Source organism: Choloepus didactylus, chromosome 16, assembly GCF_015220235.1.
Source record: "Choloepus didactylus isolate mChoDid1 chromosome 16, mChoDid1.pri, whole genome shotgun sequence".
NCBI classification, from domain to species: domain Eukaryota; kingdom Metazoa; phylum Chordata; class Mammalia; order Pilosa; family Megalonychidae; genus Choloepus; species Choloepus didactylus.
Genome location: NC_051322.1, coordinates 47,269,300 through 47,295,518, shown reverse-complemented (window position 1 = coordinate 47,295,518; position 26,219 = coordinate 47,269,300). Strand labels below are relative to the sequence as shown.

General features: G+C 36.3%; 1 protein-coding gene across 3 annotated transcripts in view; it reads right to left on the bottom strand.

The window, feature by feature from the left end:
- The window catches only part of CCDC178 (coiled-coil domain containing 178), a 513,958-nt gene that overhangs the window by 291,740 nt on the left and 195,999 nt on the right, over positions 1–26,219 (bottom strand). For all 3 annotated transcript variants that reach the window (XM_037806200.1, XM_037806202.1, XM_037806201.1), the window contains exons 17-18: positions 24,960–25,105; positions 21,086–21,245 (exon numbers count right to left, since the gene is read on the bottom strand). In XM_037806200.1, coding sequence (XP_037662128.1) covers positions 21,086–21,245; positions 24,960–25,105 — 306 coding nt within the window. The remainder of the gene's footprint in view (positions 1–21,085; positions 21,246–24,959; positions 25,106–26,219) is intronic.

The following is a 26,219-nucleotide window of genomic DNA, read 5'->3' as shown; positions in this document are numbered from 1 at the left end:
CATTTAAAGAAACTAAGAAAAAAAAATCCTCCCAAGCTAAAACAGTAGCTAAATAAGCCCCAATAAACCCTCTAGGTACCAGGATTCAAAACACTGGTACTTATAATTACTGTAAATCACCTGAACATTGGAAAAGAAACTGCCTAAAACTTCCCTAAAACAGTGACAACCCCCCAATGCTCTTTGCCCTCTAAGAAGGCAAGGTGCCGTGCTGTTCAATGTGACAGCTAGGGCTGCCCCAGGAAACAACAGAAGGTTCTCCAATTGTCCACATCACATCTTTAAGTGAAATAGATCTAATAATTAGAAACAATTAAAAATGAGGGCATATCAGCTCTAATAGATATTAAGCCACCTTATCTGTCTTAAATCCCACCACCCTCATCTGAAACTCTTCAAATCAGAATCAATAGACCAGGATAAGGAAATAAGTTCCATGCATATTCCTGTCCTTTCAGTCAAAGAAATAAAATTTAAATTCCACCCTCTTTTAAATACTATTTCAACCTATTTAGCTCCATTCTTTCTGCCTCACCTATCCCTGCTCCCAGGGCCTCCTCCTAGACCTTGGCCAAATCCAAGGCATTCTTAACTCATCCTCCTCCCAAAACCAAAACCATCAATGAAAAATATTTTTGTGGCCTTGCAGGATATTGTAAAAATCAGATTCCTAATTTTTCTTTGATGGCTCAACCTTTATATGCTTTGTTTAAATCTAAACAAACTGAGCCCCTTATTTAGAATGAACAAATCAGTTAAGGCAACTATAGGTGAAGGTCTGGGTGCAGGAGGATGAGGGAGGTATAGGTGTAGACCAGGGTTCTTTCTTCTTGTCCCAGGAACTGGGGGTAATGGGCAAAAGGAAAGTGTTGGCAGAATAGGCCATGTTTTGCATGTTTTGTCCTATGAGGTGGATTCCTGGTTGCTGTGGAGTTCCAAGGAATTCTCCAATTTGGAATTATTTTTTTCTTATAATACCTATTATTAAAACATATTTATAGACTTGAGATGAGAGTAATTAAACAAAATCCAATTGCCAAATTTCAAAAAGTCCAGTAGGTAGAAGAAAAGTATCTTTAAGAACTACAGAAAGGTTTCCTAGATTATGCGTAAGACACATTGAACAATTACAGTATACTTTTGAGGTTGTTCATAATTTTAGGATATTATAAAAACAAAGAGATTTTTAACTTCCAATAAAGGAAAAATTAAAAAAACATTTCTTGTGTTATGAAATTGCTTAATGCTATATTGTTACCAGAGGTTTTGGCTATAATTAAAACTCCTGGTCATTCTTAGACAAATACAGAAGACAGCACTGGCAACCACATGGCAGACAGAGCTGAAAGAAAAAAACGCAGTGACAAATTCTAGTCCATTCCTGTTTCTATAATAACTTTTAAACCAAACAACTCTATGGGGAAAAAAAAAATTGGGAAATTCTGGCTGCTTTTAAAGCCTGCAATTAAATCATGGCTTAGCCCTTATAGTAAACCAGCCTTCCCTACTTGTCTCCAGAAAACTCTTTCAGAAATTATTCATAATATGTCATACTGAAATATTAATAAAATCATAAATGAAAAGCAATATTTCTGGAAACCATCCCTCAAAATAATTACGTCTTCCAAGCTATCGATATTAAGTACAAAACAAGCATACAATTTTATTCTACTTAAGTATGTTCCCCCTAAATTTATATAGGTAATGATAAAATAAGCTAGCATTGTATCTATTAGATCTTTAAGATAATGAGAAATGTGAATTTGCATTTAACAAAATTCAGTTATTATTTTGACATTTCATTTTTAAAATAATTGTATTTTTTAAAGTGCTTTAAAAACAGTTCAAAGATCTTTTTAATAACTTAAAGTATGCAAATATGTAAATATGCAGGATGTGCCTTCTGAAAGAAAAAAGGTGGAGTTTTATCCCAAAGAGAAATAACTAGTTTTCACAGAATGAGAAGCAGGAATGTACAGAACAAAACCTAAATAGGTATAAAAATTTAGAGAAGGTTTGTGAAAATAAATTTTATTTAGCATAGTCAACGCTGACTAAGATTTAATAAGCTTATTCATAATATTTTAAGAGCTTTTATAACAAAGTATATTTATGAAAAACTATGAGCTTATTTATAATTCTTAAGTGCTTTCATAACAAAAAGTGTATTTGTGAAAAACTAAAGTTTGTTTTTCTCTCTGTTAAAATAATGTTTTCTCAGTTTATTAATCTATAGGTAAAAGATTATAAAAAGTTTTTCTTAACCATCTGAGAAACCAAAATTCTGTGTCATATCAAAATAATATCTCCCTTAAAGTTTATGTTAATCTTACCATCCCTTATTGTTTTGGAAGACAAGTCTTCTTACTTTCAGAGAAACTAAATTTTTTGTTGTTGTTGTTACAATCATATTAACTCCTATTTCCTCTTTTATTGTCACTTTAGGTGAAGAGAGCCAGTATTAGTTTCATAATAACCCATTTTCTTTTTTAACATAATGTTCAAACCTGACAACTTTTAACATTTTGCTTTCCAAAATCAAACCCTAAAAATTACATTTTATTTCAAACAGTTGCAAATAATACATTCTTCCAGTTTGCAAAAAGAGATATGCTGTAAATAAATTCATTTAATATAAGTTGCATGGAAATATTGCCAAATTAAAAAGAATTTTCAAACCTTCAAACCTTCTATTAGTTTAATTTATACAGGTGAAATGTTCACATGAATATTTAAAGATTATATGGGGTTCATGGATAACATTCTTACTGTCCATAACATGTCCTGATACTGATCTACATAATATTAGACAACAGTGTAGCGTTATTGGTCCTAATTTTAGTTATTCTCTTTAAAAACTGCTACATGTCACAGAAACAACCAAATTTCCCTGTCAGTTACATTGTTTTATTCTAATACTTCTCTAAAAGTACATGCAGTTACAAGTCAGAGCTTCATCTTCAGCAAAAAGGACTTTAAACGAGAAGCAAGGCAAATACATAAATTATATTCTACCTGTCAATTAACATAACCCTGGTAAAAGCATAAAGTGACTCAACTGACAGGGCCCTTTTGGACATCTTCAAATAAACTTCATATAGCTACATACTTCCATAGGAAATAAATGTGTCCTTGTTTTCATGTCTATTTTCTGAATGGATAAATGCTTTTCCTTGTCACAAGGCTACTGCCCTCATAGCAGCTAAAAAACTATTAAACGTCCCCACCTAGAAAATTCCTTCTATTCTCTCAGTCAATGGAAACTTCCAATTTACTGAAACTATAATCAAAAAACTTTGCAGCGTCTAAATCTAAGATCCAATCATTTTAAAAAACATAAATCATCCCCATTTGAGCTTTTAACAAGGAGACTAATAAAATTAAACTCTGGAATATATAAGCCTAGCCTCATAAAAGGAAATATATTAATGAGCCAAGACCACTTATTTCTGTAGTGACAAAACAAACCCTAATTCCAATTAATGCCTAAGAGTCACCCCTTGACAACCTCCTTGTTGCCCAAATGTGGTGTGTTGTCTCACCTCTCTCTCTCTTTTTTCCCTCTCCCCCCCCAACACCCCCTCTTTCTCAGCCAAAATGCAAATAAACTCACTACCTCACCCACTATGTGGTTCATGACTCCCAGGGATAAGCCTCCCTGGTACAAATGGATTCATACCAAATATTAATCAGCAATACTTTCAGAGAAAAATATTAATCAAAAGGGGGAATTATTTAAAAGAAATAAAACAGAATAAAGTTTCTATGGTTAAGAATTTCAAATAGAGTTTGGAGGTCATTCTAGAGGTTACTTTTATGCAAATCTCAGCAAAATAGCACAAACTCCCACAGTATGCAAAACCTCAAGCAGCAATGTTCCTAAAAACCTAAAAACATCCAGACGCCATAAACAAGCCACATGGTTACATGAAATTAACAGCCCCTCAACAGGCTCTATCTAGAAATTTAAAATAAGCTATTTCCCCAACATGACATGGTTATATTCACTTACAAATCCCCTAATCATGATCCTTCTACTTCCTTTATTTAAACCTATAATTTTCAATTTACTTAAGTTTATTTCCCAGAGTCTTAAAGTTTCCAGATTGTTCCTATGCTGGTTGAGCCCTGAAACCCAGGGGTAACAGTCCATCCATGAATGACTACCAGACAAGTAGTCCAAGCCAAGTAATTCCATTTCTCACATCCTAATCCATGCCCTTAATCAGCATGAAGTAGCCACAGGGGTCATGATCCTGAATCCCTAAAAACTAAGGAATGTTCAAAACTTCAAGGGGGGACTGATACCATGGGCAGGCCGAAACTGGTTTAATGTCCTCTGTTTCTATAACCTTTTCTTCTGAACTTGTTTAACTGCAGGTCGGGTTACCCAAGCATGCACAGAAAACAGATTCTTGTTCTTCAGAAGACCTTTGAGAAACCAGGAAAAAAAAACACCCTCCTTGGAACCAAATTTACAAGGTTGAAGAGATACCAGAAACCAATAAAGTGTGTCCTTCAACAAGGAAGATCTACTTGTTGAAGGACATATTTCTATGACATATATCTATCATATTTCTATGACATATTTCTATGGTATATAAATAATTCCATAAGGAACCAATCAGAATATGCCAACCCCAATCCCCTCCTCTTCCCACCTCCCTTTGTTCCCATCCCGTAAAATTCCCTTAATTCTCAGATTGAAAAACACATTTGAGCTTGCTTCCTCTCTCCTTGCCAGTCACCTCACAGGAAAACTCTTTTCTCATAATCCTGGTTTCATGGTATTGGTTTCTGTGTGCTCGATAATAGCAACAATGAAGACAACAATAAAAATAACATGATATACAAGTATCATGTGCCCAAAACTCTTCCAATTGCTTCTATTAACACAATCCTTACAACAAGCCTCTAAAGCAGGTACTATAATTATCTTCTTTTACATATAAGAACTGATACTCTGACATTAAGAAATTTATGCACAACCATGTTATTTATAAGTGAAGACAACTCAGAAAATATACCAATCACAATTGCCTACTGGAAAAAAAAATACATAAATATGTAGCTTAATCAACTAAGAGATGTAACAACATTAAGATTTCTTTAAAGGGAGAGGTCTTAGTATAAAGTATTGCTGACAAATATGAAAATTCATTAAATATGCAGAATATAATATAAATAATTGTCAATATAGTTACAAAATTAAATGCAAAAGGCTAAACACTCCCTGGAAAGTGTAGATTTATGTGGCAAAAATAATAGTGGCAAGTTAATAATGGTAGAGCAATAATTCTGAGAACAATTAACCCAGGCCAGAATGTAAGGAGGTGGGAAGGGCAAGAGAAGTAAGAGAACCAAATTCCTCACATAGCTGCATTATGCCAAAATTCATTTGATTATGACTTTGTTAAGTAATGCAAAACAGATTAAAGAATCCATTTAATTATGTTAAACACAGATATAATTAAAAATAGAATGTCTCCACTGTATATCATTAAAAGCATTAAAATCAAACCACATTAGCCAATATACCAAAAGGTAATGGCAAAAGCAGAGAGACAGTATCGACATAGAAAACTTCAAGCAAGTTGACAGAAGCAAGAACCAACAAAAATATAATATAAATGAACCAAATTGTCAAATAAAAATGGGTTGTAAAAACAAAATCATTCTGAAAAAACCCGGCAAGATGGCAGACTGGTGAGCTGTATGTTTTAGTTACTCCTCCAGGAAAGTAGGTAGAAAGCCAGGAACTGCGTGGACTGGACACCACAGAGCAATCTGACTTTGGGCATACTTCATACAACACTCATGAAAACGTGGAACTGCTGAGATCAGCGAAATCTGTAAGTTTTTGCGGCCAGGGGACCCGCGCCCCTCCCTGCCAGGCTCAGTCCCGTGGGAGGAGGGGCTGTCAGCTCCGGGAAGGAGAAGGGAGAACTGCAGTGGCTGCTCTTATCGGAAACTCATTCTACTGATCCAGACTCCAACCATAGATAGACTGAGACCAGACACCAGAGAATCTGAGAGCAGCCAGCCCAGCAGAGAGGAGACAGGCATAGAAAAAAAAAAACAACACGAAAAACTCCAAAATAAAAGCAGAGGATTTTTGGAGTTCTGGTGAACACAGAAAGGGGAAGGGCGGAGCTCAGGCCCTAAGGCGCATATGCAAATCCCGAAGAAAAGCCGATCTCTCTGCCCTGTGGACCTTTCCCTAATGGCCCTGGTTGCTTTCTCTCTTAGCATTTCAATAACCCATTAGATCTCTGAGGAGGGCCCTTTTATTTTATTATTATTTTTTTTTAATCCTTTTTTCTTTTTCTAAAATAATTACTCTAAGAAGCCCAATACAGAAAGCTTCAAAGGCTTTCAATTTGGGCACGTCAAGTCAAGAGCAGAACTAAGAGAGCTCTGAGACAAAAGGCAATAATTCAGTGGCTGAGAAAATTCACTAAACACCACAACTTCCCAAGAAAAGGGGGGTGTCCGCTCACAGCCATCATCCTGGTGGACAGGAAACACTCCTGCCCATCGCCAGCCCCATAGCCCAGAGCTGCCCCAGACAACCCAGTGTGACGGAAGTGCTTCAAATAACAGGCACACACCACAAAACTGGGCGTGGACATTAGCCTTCCCTGCAACCTCAGCTGATTGTCCCAGAGTTGGGAAGGTGGAGCAGTGTGAATTAACAAAGCCCCATTCAGCCATCATTTGAGCAGACTGGAAGCCTCCCTACACAGCCCAGCAGCCCAGAACTGCCCTGGGGGGACGGCACTCACCTGTGACATAGCACAGTCATCCCTCAACAGAGGACCCGGGGTGCACAGCCTGGAAGAGGGGCCCACTTGCAAGTCTCAGGGGCCATACGCCAATACCAAGGATTTGTGGGTCAGTGGCAGAGACAAACTGTGGCAGGACTGAACTGAAGGATTAGACTATTGCAGCAGCTTTAAAACTCTAGGATCACCAGGGAGATTTGATTGTTAGGGCCACCCCCCCTCCACGACTGCCCAGAAACACGCCCCACATACAGGGCAGGCAACACCAACTACACACGCAAGCTTGGTACACCAATTGGGCCCCACAAGACTCACTCCCCCACTCACCAAAAAGGCTAAGCAGGGGAGAACTGGCTTGTGGAGAACAGGTGGCTCGTGGACGCCACCCGCTGGTTAGTTAGAGAAAGTGTACTCCACGAAGCTGTAGATCTGATAAATTAGAGATAAGGACTTCAATAGGTCTACAAACACTAAAAGAACCCTATCAATTTCAGCAAATGTCACGAGGCCAAAAACAACAGAAAATTATAAAGCATATGAAAAAACCAGACGATATGGATAACCCAAGCCCAAGCACCCAAATCAAAAGACCAGAAGAGACACAGCACCTAGAGCAGCTACTCAAAGAACTAAAGATGAACAATGAGACCATAGTACGGGATATAAAGGAAATCAAGAAGACTCTAGAAGAGCATAAAGAAGACATTGCAAGACTAAATAAAAAAATGGATGATCTTATGGAAATTAAAGAAACTGTTGACCAAATTAAAAAGATTCTGGACACTCATAGTACAAGACTAGAGGAAGTTGAACAACGAATCAGTGACCTCGAAGATGACAGAATGGAAAATGAAAGCATAAAAGAAAGAATGGGGAAAAAAATTGAAAAAATAGAAATGGACCTCAGGGATATGATAGATAATATGAAACGTCCAAATATAAGACTCATTGGTGTCCCAGAAGGGGAAGAAAAGGGTAAAGGTCTAGGAAGAGTATTCAAAGAAATTGTTGGGAAAAACTTCCCAAATCTTCTAAACAACATAAATACACAAATCATAAATGCTCAGCGAACCCCAAATAGAATAAATCCAAATAAACCCACTCCGAGACATATACTGATCACACTGTCAAACACAGAAGAGAAGGAGCAAGTTCTGAAAGCAGCAAGAGAAAAGCAATTCACCACATACAAAGGAAACAGCATAAGACTAAGTAGTGACTACTCAGCATCCACCATGGAAGCAAGAAGGCAGTGGCACAATATATTTAAAATTCTGAGTGAGAAAAATTTCCAGCCAAGAATACTTTATCCAGCAAAGCTCTCCTTCAAATTTGAGGGAGAGCTTAAATTTTTCACAGACAAAGAAATGCTGAGAGAATTTGCTAACAAGAGACCTGCCCTACTGGAGATACTAAAGGGAGCCCTACAGACAGAGAAACAAAGAAAGGACAGAGAGACTTGGAGAAAGGTTCAGTACTAAAGAGGTTCGGCATGGGTACAATAAAGGATATTAATAGAGAGAGGGGAAAAATATGGCAAACATAAACCAAAGGATAAGATGGCCGATTCAAGAAATGCCTTCACGGTTATAACGTTGAATGTAAATGGATTAAACTCCCCAATTAAAAGATATAGATTCGCAGAATGGATCAAAAAAAATGAACCATCAATATGTTGCATACAAGAGACCCATCTTAGACACAGGGACACAAAGAAACTGAAAGTGAAAGGATGGAAAAAAATATTTCATGCAAGCTACAGCCAAAAGAAAGCAGGTGTAGCAATATTAATCTCAGATAAAATAGACTTCAAATGCAGGGATGTTTTGAGAGACAAAGAAGGCCACTACATACTAATAAAAGGGGCAATTCGGCAAGAAGAAATAACAATCGTAAATGTCTATGCACCCAATCAAGGTGCCACAAAATACATGAGAGAAACACTGGCAAAACTAAAGGAAGCAATTGATGTTTCCACAATAATTGTGGGAGACTTCAACACATCACTCTCTCCTATAGATAGATCAACCAGACAGAAGACCAATAAGGAAATTGAAAACCCAAACAATCTGATAAATGAATTAGATTTAACAGACATATACAGGACATTACATCCCAAATCACCAGGATACACATACTTTTCTAGTGCTCACGGAACTTTCTCCAGAATAGATTATATGCTGGGACATAAAACAAGCCTCAATAAATTTAAAAAGATTGAAATTATTCAAAGCACATTCTCTGACCACAATGGAATACAATTAGAAGTCAATAACCATCAGAGACTTAGAAAATTCACAAATACCTGGAGGTTAAACAACACACTCCTAAACAATCAGTGGGTTAAAGAAGAAATAGCAAGAGAAATTGCTAAATATATAGAGACGAATGAAAATGAGAACACAACATACCAAAACCTATGGGATGCAGCAAAAGCAGTGCTAAGGGGGAAATTTATAGCACTAAACGCAAATATTAAAAAGGAAGAAAGAGCCAAAATCAAAGAACTAATGGATCAACTGAAGAAGCTAGAAATTGAACAGCAAACCAATCCTAAACCAAGTAGAAGAAAAGAAATAACAAGGATTAAAGCAGAAATAAATGACATAGAGAACAAAAAAACAATAGAGAGGATAAATATCACCAAAAAGTTGGTTCTTTGAGAAGATCAACAAGACTGACAAGCCCCTAGCTAGACTGACAAAATCAAAAAGAGAGAAGACCCATATAAACAAAATAATGAATGAAAAAGGTGACATAACTGCAGATCCTGAAGAAATTAAAAAAATTATAAGAGGATATTATGAACAACTGTATGGCAACAAACTGGACAATGTAGAAGAAATGGACAATTTCCTGGAAACATATGAACAACCTAGACTGACCAGAGAAGAAATAGAAGACCTCAACCAACCCATCACAAGCAAAGAGATCCAATCAGTCATCAAAAATCTTCCCACAAATAAATGCCCAGGGCCAGATGGCTTCACAGGGGAATTCTACCAAACTTTCCAGAAAGAACTGACACCAATCTTACTCAAACTCTTTCAAAACATTGAAGAAACGGGAACACTACCTAACTCATTTTATGAAGCTAACATCAATCTAATACCAAAACCAGGCAAAGATGCTACAAAAAAGGAAAACTACCAGCCAATCTCCCTAATGAATATAGATGCAAAAATCCTCAACAAAATACTTGCAAATCGAATCCAAAGACACATTAAAAATATCATACACCATGACCAAGTGGGGTTCATTCCAGGCATGCAAGGATGGTTCAACATAAGAAAAACAATCAATGTATTACAACACATTAAAAACTCGAAAGGGAAAAATCAATTGATCATCTCAACAGATGCTGAAAAAGCATTTGACAAAATCCAACATCCCTTTTTGATAAAAACACTTCAAAAGGTAGGAATTGAAGGAAACTTCCTCAACATGATAAAGAGCATATATGAAAAACCCACAGCCAGCATAGTACTCAATGGTGAGAGACTGAAAGCCTTCCCTCTAAGATCAGGAACAAGACAAGGATGCCCGCTGTCACCACTGTTATTCAACATTGTGCTGGAAGTGCTAGCCAGGGCAATCCGGCAAGACAAAGAAATAAAAGGCATCCAAATTGGAAAAGAAGAAGTAAAACTGTCATTGTTTGCAGACGATATGATCTTATATCTAGAAAACCCTGAGAAATCGACGATACAGCTACTAGAGCTAATAAACAAATTTAGCAAAGTAGCGGGATACAAGATTAATGCACATAAGTCAGTAATGTTTCTATATGCTAGAAATGAACAAACTGAAGAGACACTCAAGAAAAAGATACCATTTTCAATACCAACTAAAAAAATCAAGTACCTAGGAATAAACTTAACCAAAGACGTAAAAGACCTATACAAAGAAAACTACATAACTCTACTAAAAGAAATAGAAGGGGACCTTAAAAGATGGAAAAATATTCCATGTTCATGGATAGGAAGGCTAAATGTCATTAAGATGTCAATTCTACCCAAACTCATCTACAGATTCAATGCAATCCCAATCAAAATTCCAACAACCTACTTTGCAGACTTGGAAAAGCTAGTTATCAAATTTATTTGGAAAGGGAAGATGCCTCGAATTGCTAAAGACACTCTAAAAAAGAAAAACGAAGTGGGAGGACTTACACTCCCTGACTTTGAAGCATATTATAAAGCCACAGTTGCCAAAACAGCATGGTACTGGCACAAAGATAGACATATAGATCAATGGAATTGAATTGAGAATTCAGAGATAGACCCTCAGATCTATGGCCGACTGATCTTTGATAAGGCCCCCAAAGTCACTGAACTGAGTCATAATGGTCTTTTCAACAAATGGGGCTGGGAGAGTTGGATATCCATATCCAAAAGAATGAAAGAGGACCCCTACCTCACCCCCTACACAAAAATTAACTCAAAATGGACGAAAGATCTCAATATAAAAGAAAGTACCATAAAACTCCTAGAAGATAATGTAGGAAAACATCTTCAAGACCTTGTATTAGGCGGCCACTTCCTAGACTTTACACCCAAAGCACAAGCAACAAAAGAGAAAATAGATAAATGGGAACTCCTCAAGCTTAGAAGTTTCTGCACCTCAAAGGAATTTCTCAAAAAGGCAAAGAGGCAGCCAACTCAATGGGAAAAAATTTTTGGAAACCATGTATCTGACAAAAGACTGATATCTTGCATATACAAAGAAATCCTACAACTCAATGACAATAGTACAGACAGCCCAATTATAAAATGGGCAAAAGATATGAAAAGACAGTTCTCTGAAGAGGAAATACAAATGGCCAAGAAACACATGAAAAAATGTTCAGCTTCACTAGCTATTAGAGAGATGCAAATTAAAACCACAATGAGATACCATCTAACACCGGTTAGAATGGCTGCCATTAAACAAACAGGAAACTACAAATGCTGGAGGGGATGTGGAGAAATTGGAACTCTTATTCATTGTTGGTGGGACTGTATAATGGTTCAGCCACTCTGGAAGTCAGTCTGGCAGTTCCTTAGAAAACTAGATATAGAGTTACCATTCGATCCAGCGATTGCACTTCTCGGTATATACCCGGAAGATCGGAAAGCAGTGACACGAACAGATATCTGCACGCCAGTGTTCATAGCAGCATTATTCACAATTGCCGAGAGATGGAAACAACCCAAATGTCCTTCAACAGATGAGTGGATAAATAAAATGTGGTATATACACACGATGGAATACTACGCGGCAGTAAGAAGGAACGATCTCGTGAAACATATGACAACATGGATGAACCTTGAAGACATAATGCTGAGTGAAATAAGCCAGGCACAAAAAGAGAAATATTATATGCTACCACTAATGTGAACTTTGAAAAATGTAAAACAAATGGTTTATAATGTAGAATGTAGGGGAACTAGCAGTAGAGAGCAATTAAGGAAGGGGGAACAATATTCCAAGAAGAACAGATAAGCTATTTAACGTTCTGGGGATGCCCAGAAATGACTATGATCTGTTAATTTCTGATGGATATAGTAGGAACAATTTCACAGAAAGGTTGCTATATTATGTAACTTTCTTGGGGTAAAGTAGGAACATGGTGGAAGTTAAGCAGTTATCTTAGGTTAGTCTTCTTTTTCTTACTCCCTTGTTATGGTCTCTTTGAAATGTTCTTTTATTGTATGTTTGTTTTCTTTTTAACTTTTTTTTTCTTACACTTGATTTAAAAAAGAAGGGAAAGTTAAAAAAAAAAAAAAAAGAAAGAAAGAAAAACAAGGAAAAATAAAGATGTAGTTCCCCCTTGAGGAGCCTGTGGAGAATGCAGGGGTATTCGCCTACCCCACCTCCATGGTTGCTAACATGACCACAGACATAGGGGACTGGTGGTTTGATGGGTTGAGCCCTCTACCATAAGTTTTACCCTTGGGAAGATGGTTGCTGCAAAGGAGAGGCTAGGCCTCCCTAGATTTGTGCCTAAGAGTCTCCTCCTGAATGCCTCTTTGTTGCTCAGATGTGGCCCTCTCTCTCTGGCTAAGCCAACTTGAAAGGTGAAATCACTGCCCTCCCCCCTACGTGGGATCAGACACCCAGGGCAGTGAATCTCCCTGGCAACGTGGAATATGACTCCCGGGGAGGAATGTAGACCTGGCATCGTGGGACGGAGAACATCTTCTTGACCAAAAGGGGGATGTGAAAGGAAATGAAATAAGCTTCAGTGGCAGAGAGATTCCAAAACGAGCCGAGAGGTCACTCTGGTGGGCACTCTTACGCACACTTTAGACAACCCTTTTTAGGTTCTAAAGAATTGGGGTAGCTGGTGGTGGATACCTGAAACTATCAAACTACAACCCAGAACCCATGAATCTCGAAGACAGTTGTATAAAAATGTAGCTTATGAGGGGTGTCAATGGGATTGGGAAAGTCATAAGGACCACACTCCACTTTGTCTAGTTTATGGATGGATGAGTAGAAAAATAGGGGAAGGAAACAAACAGACAAAGGTACCCAGTGTTCTTTTTTACTTCAATTGCTCTTTTTCACTCTAATTATTATTCTTGTTATTTTTGTGTGTGTGCTAATGAAGGTGTCAGGGATTGATTTAGGTGATGAATGTACAACTATGTAATGGTACTGTAAACAATCGAAAGTACGATTTGTTTTGTAAAAAAAAAAAAAAAAAAAAAAAAAATAAAACCCAACTCCCAACTATAACATTAAAAAAAAAAAAACAAAAACAAAATCATTCTAAATATTGCTATCTAAAGCTTAGAGAAAGCACATCTAAAATTAAGCCAGAAGAGTTGAAAATAGAATGCAAAATTAAATGAGTCTAACACAGAAAAGTTGATGTTAACATTAAAGAGTTACACTGGAGGGGAAACTAAGATGGTGGCTAGGTGAGACAGGGCAAAAAAAAACATCCGTGAAAAACCCTAGATAAAAGCCAGAAAGTGACCCAGAATACCGGTTATAGCGATGCACCAGCTGGACAAGGTCTGCTAGTTCCACAGGGGCTGTATACTTGGTGAAACCGGGAGTCTGCATTCTGAAACGAGTGAGTAAGCTGGCCGGAAGACCCGCAGCTGCGCAGCAGTCTGGGGAAGCCAGGGTTTGGTGTTTGGAGACCGACTGGTTCTTTTAAAAAAAAAATAAATAAATAAAAGGGAAAAACCCAGGAGTGGCTGCAGCTGCGATAGTGGGAACCATGCAGTAAAACACAGCAAGAGGGGGCTGGGCCGGCCTCTCGGTATCTGGCCTGGAAGATAGCCTGCTGCAGATACCCTTGGGGCTGGGGGAATGGAGGGGAGAGTTGGAAGCTGAAAGGAACCCATGGCTTGCAGCTGGCTCCCCGGAGGGCTGGATAAACTCCTGCCCGGGGCTGTGCCCACAGCCTAGAGCCCTGCCAGTTGTCCCAGAGCTGGAAAGAAGGAACTGTGCGAGGAGGGGGGTGTTGAGATGCCCCATTTGGACATCTTTGCAAAAGGCTGAAAGCTCTCCGGCACGGCCTGGTGGCCCGGGGCTTCCCTTGAGGATGGCACGCACTGGTGATGCAGCACGGCATTCCCTCGGCAGAGGTCTTGGAGGATCGCGGCTGGGCGGGGGTACCTGCTCGAAGAACCCAGGGGCACCACACCAAGTCCGGTGGTTTGTGGGACAGTGAGAGAGAGGGTCTGGGACTGAAATGAAATGAAGGCTTAGACTCTTGCAGCGGCCTTGAATCTCCTGGAACCTGGGGGATTTGAATATTAAAGCTTCCTCCCTGGCCACCCATACACATGCCCCACATTCAGGGCAGACGGCTCCAGCAACACACCCAAACTGAGTTCTCCAACTGAACCCCACAAGAATCATTTCCCCACACACTGTGGGGACAAGGTGGAGAACTGACTTGAGGGGTATAGGTGACTCACAGATGCCATATGCTGGTTAGTTAGAGAAAATGTACGCCACCAAACTGTGTTTCTGAAAAATTAGATAGGTATTTTTTTTTACAACTTGAAAGTACCCTATCAAGCAAAGCAAATGCCAAGAGGCCAAAAACAACAGAAAATCTTAATGCATATGATAAAACCAGACAATATGGAGAATCCAACTCTAACACACAAATCAAGATATCGGAAGAGACACAGTACCTCACACAATTAATCAAAGAACTGCAATCGAGGAACAAAACATGGCAAAGGATTTAAAGGACATCAAGAAGACCATGGCCCAGGATGTAAGTGACATAAAGAAGACCCTAGAAGAGCATAAAGAAGACATTGCAAGAGTAAATAAAAAAATAGAAGATCTTATGGAAATAAAAGAAACTGTTGGCCAAATTAAAAAGACTCTGGATATTCACAATACAAGACTAGAAGAAGTTGAACAATGTCTCAGTGTCCTAGAAGTCCACAGAACAGAAAATGAAAGAATAAAAGAAAGAATGGAGAAAAAAATAAAAAAAATCGAAGTGGATCTCAGGGATATGATAGATAAAATAAAATGTCCAAACTTAAGACTCACTGGTGTCCCAGAAGGGGAAGAAAAGGGTAAAGATCTAGAAAAAGTATTCAAAGAAATTGTTGGGGAAAACCTCCCCAACCTTCTACACAATATAAATACACAACGCATAAATGCCCAGCGAACTCTAAATAGAATAAATCCAAATAAACCCACTCTGAGACATATTCTGATCAGACTCTCAAATACTGAAGAGAAGGAGCAAGTTCTGAAAGCAGCAAGAGAAAAGCAATTCACCATATACAAAGGAAACAACATAAGACTAAGTTGTGACTACTCAGCGGCCACCATGGAGGTGAGAAGGCAGTGGCATGACATATTTAAAATTCTGAGAGAGAAGAATTTCCAGCCAAGAATACTTTATCCAGCAAAACTCTCCTTCAAATTTGAGGGAGAGCTTAAATTTTTCACAGACAAACAAATGCTGAGAGAGATTGCCAATAAAAGACCTGCCCTACTTCAGATTCTAAAGGGAGCCCTACCAACAGAGAAACAAAGAAAGGAGAAAGAGATGTAGAGAATTTAAACAGACATATATAGTACCTTACATCCCAAATCACCAGCACACTCATTTTTCTCTAGTGATCATGGATCTTTCTCCAGAAGGGACCATAAGCTGGGACATAAAACAAGCCTCAAGAAATTAAAAAAAAAAAAATTGAATATACTCAAAGCACATTCTCCAACCACAATGGAATACAAATAGAAGTCAATAATTTTTGAACTGTAATTCCACTATTTACTTCCTACATGATATAAAATACACAAACTCTAATGACAAATCAGTGGTTTTGAACTCAATGTAAAATATGTAATTTTAGACAACTATATAAAGGTGGGGGAATGCAGGAGTATAGGAACATAGTTTATGTGTCCTATTGAAGTGAAGGTGGTATCAAAGAAAAACAAGATTGTTATGGATTTAAGAGGTTAATTTTAAGCCCCACAGTAAACACAAAGAAATTATCAGAGAATATAACCATAGAGATGAAAAGTAGAGTTTGGGTTAAGAGAAATGGGGGAATGAACAATGGGGAGTTAAGAAATGAGTATAGGGTTGCTGTTTGAAGTGAAGGGAATTTTCTAGTAATGGATGGTGGGAAAGAGCATTACAACATTCTAAAGGTGATTAATCCCACTAATGGAAGGCTAGGGAGGGGGTGGAATGAGAAGATTTAGGCTGTATATATATTTCCACAACTGAAAAAAAAAAAAAAAAAGACAGTCTAAATAGATGACAATTGAATGCCAAGGATGAACTTGGATGGGATTGGAGGATGGAGGACAGGTGGCTCAAAGGGACACAGTTGAGACATAAGGAAAAGGAAATATAGAATGTAAGCTTTGTATCATTGTTGAATCTCTTGTACTTCTTAGCTGCGCTTAATGGGATTGCATAAAAGAATGTTCTTGTTCATGGGAAGTGTATACATGAATTATAGAGTATGTTCAAGGATGTGTGCAGCTAGCTGTCATATGTTCAGAAGACAGAGCAATAGACGATGGATGATAGACAGGGAGGGAGGGAAAGAAATAGTGATGTGACAGCATGTTAAAGTTGGTGGATTGAGCTATCGGGGGAGGGGGGTCAGGGTATGATGGAATTCTGTGTATGGGGTTAGTATTGTTTTTGCAACTGTTCTTATAACTTTGAATTTATTTCAAAATAAAAAAAAATGTTTAAAAAAAAGTTACACTGGAGAAAACTGGCACTTTATTTTAAAATTACAACCCAAAATAGTCATTTAATAATCATGACACTGTATACACTGAATAAAATGACCCACAAATAAATAAGGCAAAACCCACAGAAATAACTTGAGTGGGGAATTTCACTATATCACTAATAGTCTAGGGCAGATGAAGTAGACTAATAAGAACTTTTATGATGTGAAAAGTATAATTAATCAGATTGAACTAAACTTTTCATTAATTTCTTTGCTCGATAATTATCTATTGAGCAAAAACTGCAATGGTTATATTTGGTGAACACATGCAAGTTGAACAAAGACCATTTAACAGAAATTTAAATAACACCCACTAACTGCTGCTCCCAACCAGATGGAGATGAAATAGTCTAAATAATGATTTCTTTTACTTTTTTATGTACTGTTTTTTGTTTTGTTTTGTTTTGTTTTAACCTTAAAAGGAACATTTCCTTAAAAGGAATTTAGGCAGCTAAATTTTTCAGATTGTGATTGGGTCAATGTGAAAGTAAAAACTTTAACACGAGAACACTATATAGTAAAAGTGTTAAAATTGCATTCAGAGGATATTTGATAAATTTAAAAGTTTATTTTTCATTATTAAATAACAAAGAATGAACCAAAATTGTCAACTCAAGTTTCTTAAAAAAAAGGCAAAATAAAAAAGTTATGCAAATCAAAGGAAATAACGAAAAAAAATAAAATCAATTAATTAAAAACAAAAATAATCAATCTTCATAAATAACTCGAAGTTTGAAGCATGAAGAAAAAAGGTAAACCTTCTGCAAGGCTAATCAAGGAAAAAAGTTAAGAAAAACTAATGCATAAGAAAAGTGGTAAAAATACAGGAGAGGAGATGAAAAAAATATGCTCTATACAACTACATGATAATACATTTGAAAACTTTGTTAAAATGATCTTTTCAAGAAAAATGTAGCTTTCCAACATTAACTAAAAAATTTAATAATAAAACAATCATGCAGAAACCAAAGAAGAAATTGAATAAATTCTTAAAATGTTTCTCTTGAGAAGAGAACCAGGTTCAGATATTATCTGCTGGGGTACAACTTGCCATGAGGTATCTATACTTATTGTGTAAGCTTTGACTCAGAACCAGCTTTTCAAGGATGTTTGTATAGTGAAGATAATGTCTCCCTCCAGGACAAATGATGAGCAAGTTTTCTAGCAACCCCCTCGTAAAGTTGGGGATTTCCCAAGTCCAGTGTTCATCAGCTGTGATAAAAATCCACTGTGTATGGAGCAACCACCTGAGCTGCTTCACCTCACCTCCATCAGTCTTTGAGGCAAGGCAAACCAATGTGAAGCTCATGCTGCCTGCTATGCAGTGAGTAATAAAGCCCCTTGTCTCTCACTCAGGAGTCTCATGTCTTTTGCCAACATTTGTGAAAATGTGGCAAGTTATCTTATTAGCTTACAAGCAGGGTGACATTTCAGATCCTTCACAGAACTTATAGTATCTTGGAAGCATTTATTCAAGCTTTTAAGGAACTGAAATCCTTCATATTATTTAATATAACATAAAAGAAGAAAAGCTTTCTACTTCATTTTCAAACTCTAGTAAGTCTTTGATATCAATATCTTCAACAAAGTACAAAATATAACTATAGACCAATAGATATTCTAAATTAAATGGTAGCAAATTGAATCCAGTAATGTATTAAAATTTTAATGAACCATAACCAATTAAGGAATTTTTAGGAATGCCATTTGATGGCTGGAAACGCATAATAAATTCTTTTAATCAATGAAAAAAGAAAACATATATTTATACTGGGATTCTGCAGTGGGAAATAGCATTCCAAAAGTATCAGCCCATTGGTAAATTAATGTTATCTGAAAAAAATCATAATATCAAAAGTCTATTTATAGCTTTATTACAGCTATATAGAAAAAATACCAATAAATAGAAAAACTGAAAGGAACTACAACCCAAAATTGAAATATATGCCTCTAGGTAGTTAAAAAAAAAAATAAGCTAAAAATGGTGGATAATTGCCAGTCCAAAATTCATATATAAATAGCCTCACTTAAGGATGAGTCTTATCAATGTCTAAACCCTGCATGTTCAAACTCTATGCTTCTAACCACAAAAGGTAAATGCATAACAAAAAGCTATCCAAGCAACTGATGAAATAATTTCATATAAATTCTAGATTATTTAAGAAGCATAATTTTGAGGTATTTAACAGAGCCCTTAACTGCTAGAAAGCAATAGACAATTTAACCATATTGACCTAGAAGGACCAGACTGGGTGGAAAATTTCTCATATATTATTAAGGACAGAGATACACAGGAATATGAATAGCCAAATAATCAAAAAAGCATTTGTTCATCCATCCATCCATTTGTTCTTTCAACAAGAATTTACTGACTGCCTCCTCTGTGCCAGGCATAGTTCTGAGCTTTTGGGATCCAGAGAATAATGAAACAGAATATTCCCTGCCCCTAGAGAATACATTATAGCAGGAGTGAGGCAGAAACCAACAAGTGAAAACAAATGAAAAAAAAAACACAAATTCAGGTACAGATTAGTGCTAAGAAAGGAAATGAAATGTGATATTTTCAAGGGGCTGGAATGTGTACACTTCAGAATGGGAAGGCAAGGACAACATTTTTGATGAAAAGAAATACAAATCTCAATTATTTAAAGGCTAGTTATGCAGGACTTTCATTCGTCTCTCTCCTGCTGACCATATCTTGCGATTTCACTAATTATCACTGTTCCATTAAAGTGTTGAAATGCCAGTCAATGAATGGTTATTGAGATCCCACTGTGTTCTCAGCACCAGCACTATTGGAAATGTGGCTGAACTCAAACAACTAATCCTACTGCTGTGACAAAATATAATGTGGGGAATGATATTTAAAAAAAAAGTAAATAATTTAAGCCTCCTCATTTTGAGGGCTTGCATTTGAGTCAAAGTTTTCCCAGTCCATTCATACCTCACATATTGGAAACTCAGCCCTCAAAGTTCTAGGAACTACAAGAGGAGGCATCATTTATTGCCACTAGATGGCAGCTATTATTTCCATATTTCTAAATCAATCTCTCTCTGTCTCTCTATACATATATTCATATACACATATACATATATTTCCCTATATAATGGCCACATTTAAAATGGAAGACTGTTACTTGGCACCATTATTAATAAAAAGTATTGTTTTTTTACTTTTTAAAATAATTTCCTTATATGAGAGATCACAGCAATAGCATTAAAGATGGCATATTCATTCACTCAAATACGTGTTTATTCAATGCACATTTGTTTCAAATTAATCTTTTTTTATTAATAGCATAGACTTGAAAATCTAAAAACTGCAGAAAGTAAAATAGCTCATAATCAAATATATAAAGAACAAAGAATGTGAAATAGGAAAATTTTCCCATTGTCTCTCTCAAAAATGTTATATTTCTAAATGAATTCAAACTTAGGATATTATTATTCATTGCAATTAAAAGTAACAAAAACTATCACAAAATGTAAAATGTGATAGGAATAATTTAACTAAAATGAATATAATTTATATTTTATATAAAAAGTTGAATATAGCTTTATAAAACTTGATTGGTAAAAATTCTGATATAAAAAGTCACATTTTTTCATAGAATTTCCATTTCTAACTAGTAAATTTACAGTGCAATTAAAACATTATGCAAATTTTTCTAAAGAGAAAGAACATGAAATATTCTTATTTTTCAAAAGAGCGGTTGGTTAAAAATTCAAAATATGTTTTTTTTCAGAATTAAAAATAATTATTCTCACATCTTCCATTAAAAACATAAAAATGGTCTAGAATAAATATAGCCTACATCTTTAAATGTAGTCTTCAAAATAAAACAAGGTGCAATGATAAAATGAGAGTGCACATAAAATACATTAAAAAGTACTATACTGTATGCTGTAAAAATAAATTATAATTTCTTAGAAGAAAAATGAAAAGTTACATGTTTTTATGCTAATAAATTTATGAATGAAAAATGAGTGCCTTAAACTAGGTAATTGGACTAGCACTATATTTCTTTCATTTTAAAACAGTCCAAAAGTAATACTCACTTGAATTTCTGCCAGAGTGTTTAGCCTCATGGAATGGAGCACTATAAATCTCTGTCGTTCTTCATAGAGTCTCTCTTCACAGGCTTTTTTCTCACTGATGTACTGATCAAACACAGCTTGTGCATGCTCTTTTTTATATCTCATAGTTAAAAATTTTTCCCTATAAAGAAAGCATTGTATTTTCCACCAATTAATTTATATTGCATTTTCCAAAATTAATTTAATATATTTTCAAAAAAACAGATGGAAAGATCTTAGAGCCGAAGGGCCTTGGAAAAATTTCCTTAACCCTTCCAAAAGCCAACTACCTCCATAGAGCTACATCTAAATGATCCAGGTGGAAGAAAATCTATGGAGAAATTTAGTGGATTATCTTGGTTGCCTACCCAGCATCTTTCTGTTGTGTTATTATTCTAACAGAACTTCTCCTCCATACAGCCATGTAACTGCATGGATACATTCTGATTAGGTTAAGCCATCAGCACATGGTCAATTGTCCAGGAGTGAATATATATATTAAGATGGCACCATAAGATGAAAGGGAAGAACCTTATTCCATGTAGAAGAAGCTTACACCCGATAAACATGAACAAGGAGTCACGTTTTCTGATTTGTTGACTAAAGTCATAATGGAGAGAGAAAAAAGAATGAGTCCCTAGTTCCTCTTACATAAGACAATACATTTCCCTATTGTTTAAGCTGATGTGTGAATGGGGGAGGGGGGTGATTAATGAAGAGAATGTAGTTGGTCATGTGCTGTTAAATGCATCATGATACAGAGGTAAAATGAGAATTTTTTTACGATGAAATCAGAAGTTGTTTACATAAAAACAATACTGGTAGCAAAAGCATCATAAAGTGATGAAGAAAATACTGGCAAAAACAAGCACACTTAGAAATTAATTATCAATAAAATTAATTGCCATAGTTGAGCAGTGAGTGTGTCAATTTGACTGGTTATAGTGTCCAGTTTGGTCAAATACTGGCCTAGATATTGCTGTGGAGGTATTTTATAGACAGGATTAACTTCGACAACCAGTTGAAGGTATTAAGAGCAGAGAACTGAGATTTCCAGGAAAAAAACAAAGACATTCTGCCTCAAAACTACACCACCTATTCCTCTCTGAATTTTCAACCTGATGGCCTCCCCTATGGGTTATGGATTCAAGACTGCAATATCACCCTTAACCAAAATTTCCAGTCTGCCAGCCTGCCAGCCCGCCCTTAGATTTCAGACTTGCCAACTCCCATAATCTTGTGAGCCAATCCCTTAAAAATAAATCTTTTTAAATGAATCTTAATATGAGTTTGAATATGAGTATAAATATCCTGTTGGTTCTGTTTCTCTGTAGATCCCTGACTGCTAATACAAATGGCAACCCAGCATCAAGAATAAGCAGAGCTGCAAAGGATAAACACAGTCTTAGGCCACCCCCATAGTTGTCATATCTATTGATATAGAACATTGAAACAGTTGCACAATAAGCTATAAAGACAGTAGAACTAATACATTTTGAGGAGCTAAAATGTTATGGTGCTTTGAATATAACATCTCATTTAATACAATAGCTCTATGAAGTAATCATAATTATAGCCATTTACAGATGAGGAACCTGAACTTCAGCATATTTAAGTTGCTTATGCAAACACAAATGGTAAATGACAGAAACAGAATGCAAATCCAGTTTTGTCTTGCTCTAAACCCCTTGTTTTTCTCTACTTCATCATTCTTACAGCATCCAGAATTCTCACATGATGTTCTAACCAAGTATTCACTAATATTAATACTGTGGAACATAGGGAACCATAAATTCATACAGGGAAAGGCTAGTATGACCAAAAATGTAAGGCTTTCATTGATGCTCCTGCAAACACCACTCTCATTGTATCTTTTAACACTTATACCCTGGTCTCTACCCAAAGGATTTTGAGATTGAATTATATTCAATAGAGCCTTTATGTATAGTATATACATTCATATACATTATATTTACACAAATGTGAATATTATGTATAATCATATCTGTATATACATGCATGCAAATTATGTTTACTTCCCCATAATGACTAAAAGAGCAAACTTTCTTACGCAGCTAGTTGTGAATCCTTGCACTTCCTAATTAAGAAACAGTTGTAAGAGCCAAGGGTAGCTTTGATTGTCATTTTTTTATCACTGTATATTAATTGATTTGTATGTGACAGATTGTCCCTCTAAAAAGTTCTTCAGACACTTTCAGGCACACTTTCTCAGCTTCCATTTCTTTATCCTTCTTGGTGCCTTGCTCTATGCAAACCATGGGTTCTTAATAAATAATTATTAACTTGATATAGTCACCTGTAGATAATATGAGATTATTCATAATACATCTTATCTGCAGTAATCTTGCTTTCCAATCCTAGTTCAGGGACTCAGTACAGAGAGTTGAAAAAGCACACACTTTGGAATGATACAGTCCTAAATTGGAGCTAGCTCTACCACTAATTAGCTCTGCGATATTAAAGCAATCATTAAATTTCCAAGAGCCTCTGCCTTCTCAGCATTCATATGGAAATATTACATAACTTAAGAATTTCCTGTGAGAATTAAATGATATAAAGTACCTAGCTCTCCCAGCAATGTCTCTTGCACATTAGGAAAGCTATCAATGGAAGCTATAAATAATACTTGATATTATCCACCATCACTGTGAATTAATAGATTTTAAATAATACCACAATATTGGTTTATTCTTTTTCTCCCTTTACTTGGGAAGGCAGAATTTTATAAGGTTTAGACGGGAGATTGACCCATCACTCTTCTCTGAGAGGCAATACAATCCAGCCACAGTACGGAATAAGACATTAGGATTGAAATGCTCAGAAGCCTGAAGAAAAAGAATTTCCATCAGCTCCTGAATTATATCTTTATAAACTTAGGGTAAATTATATTATTTTAGTGTTATACCTTTGAGTTCCAAAATGTTCTGGTCAGATTTTAAAATGTGGAAAAAATATCTTACAAAGTAAATGATGTTTCCTTGCTTTATTACATGATACACTGAATATAATTTAGCCTTTTTCAGATAAAACTTCATAAACATTTTGAAAATAAGGTTTTATCCTATGGTAATAGCTAAACAAATCCTTGTTGAATGCAGTGACTTGAATCCATTAAGGTATATGGTATCCGGCTGAGCATAACTGTTTTCCTGACACTGTGTATCTCTCAAGAATTATGATTTTGATAAGCTTGTATTAGCCTTCAATATTTAATCAAACTATCACTTTACATAAGACCAATGCATATTCCTCTGATAGTCACCCCAGCCTTGTTCTTAATGTATTATAAAATAGAAAATAAGAACCAAGAGGAGTAAAGTTAGAGTAAGTTCTAAGTGAGGGTTTATGGGATGCATTTTAAACCTTAGCGAAAGGCCTTACACTATTCTGGTGTGCTCCAGACTGATGATAAGAGGTTGATGAAGACAAGAAGTGTGCATAAATTACATGAAGTTTTGTAGAATAACTATTTCTAAGCCATAGCTCTAAACTTATAAAAAAATGTTCAGTGAAAACCATAAGTTATAAGCATGTAAGTGAGAAATACTGGAATTAGTGGAAAAGATTAGGAATATCATAAAGAATAAAATCCAGGTGCTTAGAGAAGGAAAACCATTCTCAGTTATTCAAATAATAATAAACCCAGGGGAGTAATGAAGAATGAAAGCTCTTTAGGATTATGCTTTTGTAGATCAATATTATCAAATATCATATGTATATTTCACATAAAATTATGGATAGCAAATATGGACCATGTTAAGAATAATTTTAACTTAACTCTTTTATAAATAATATACTAAAATACCTATTATGCTGATAAGTTTTAAGCACTTACTTTAAAGTTTCAAGTATCTGATCCAATATATTTTTGTCTTCTTCTTTTGATTTCAATTCCTCATCCAACTGACTTATTTTGTCTTGTAAAATAATTGTTTTAGTTTTAGTATCCTCTACTTCTTTAAAAATTGTTGAGAGTTTTTCCTGAAAAAAGTTTTCAAGGATGTTTCATTTTAAATATATGGAATTTCAAATCCTTGCATTTCAGGAACACAATTACATTAGCCATGTGAACTACTAAAAACAAATAGTGCCTTCTCATCAATATAAATAACACCCTAAGTTTATATTTTCTTCTCCACTGTTACAGCTGATGGGATTTTTCTAAAAGATGGGTTAGAGTACATTCCCTCTCTCAGTGTGTGTTCCTGTGTGTCTCTCCCTACCCCTTCTGCACAAATTTCTACCCCCCCCCCACACACACACACATACATGGACAAAAGCATGTCCTTTCAAGATGCAATCTTGTGGTCACTATTTTTCAACATGTATATTGGCAGGCAGTCAAGGATATATGTTGTTCTGATCTTTCATACAAAACATCTGATGAAAGATCATTTTGTATGAAAACACTTTCTCCTGGGTTTGGTAGTGTTCTGGTGCTGGCTTGCCCCCAATACTTAGAGTTACTTGGCTTTCCCATCACATGGCAATGTCCTCTCCTTTCTCTTCTGGCTCCTGCTGACTTCTGGCTTCTGGCTCCTTTCCATTGTAAAAGCATATAGGAAATTATATTTGTTGCCTCATCATCCTGCCTGGCTTAGTCATAAATTTCCCTTTGAGCGACCACTCCAATTAATCCTGACCTGGGCATAACAATGACTAACAGGACCTACCTCCATACGGTCTGAAAGATAAGAGCTGCCCTTAGTTTTACCAAATGATCCCTGCTGCTTTTTCTCTGAACAGTTCTTGCCACTTCTCCAAATGGCCTCTTTCCCTTTAGGGCTACATAATTTACTAGCAAGGTCTCTATCTCCATCAAGCTTGGATGGTAAGAAGCTGCCCTCATTTGCCCTCCAAATGGCCCTTGTCACCTCTGCTTTTCATGCCCTATAGTCTGAAACCTCCAATCTCCAGGATCCATGGGAAATCCCTACCACTCCCCTCTGGATAATAATAGAGGCAAGAGCCCACCACCCACAAGTGCTTCTTTCCCCACTCCTTCATGGACACTCTCAGGACCCTAGGTGAGGTAAGCCCAGTAGGCCTCTCTTCTGCCTTCATTCTCCTCTCTGTCCCTCCCAGGGCCTCTGAT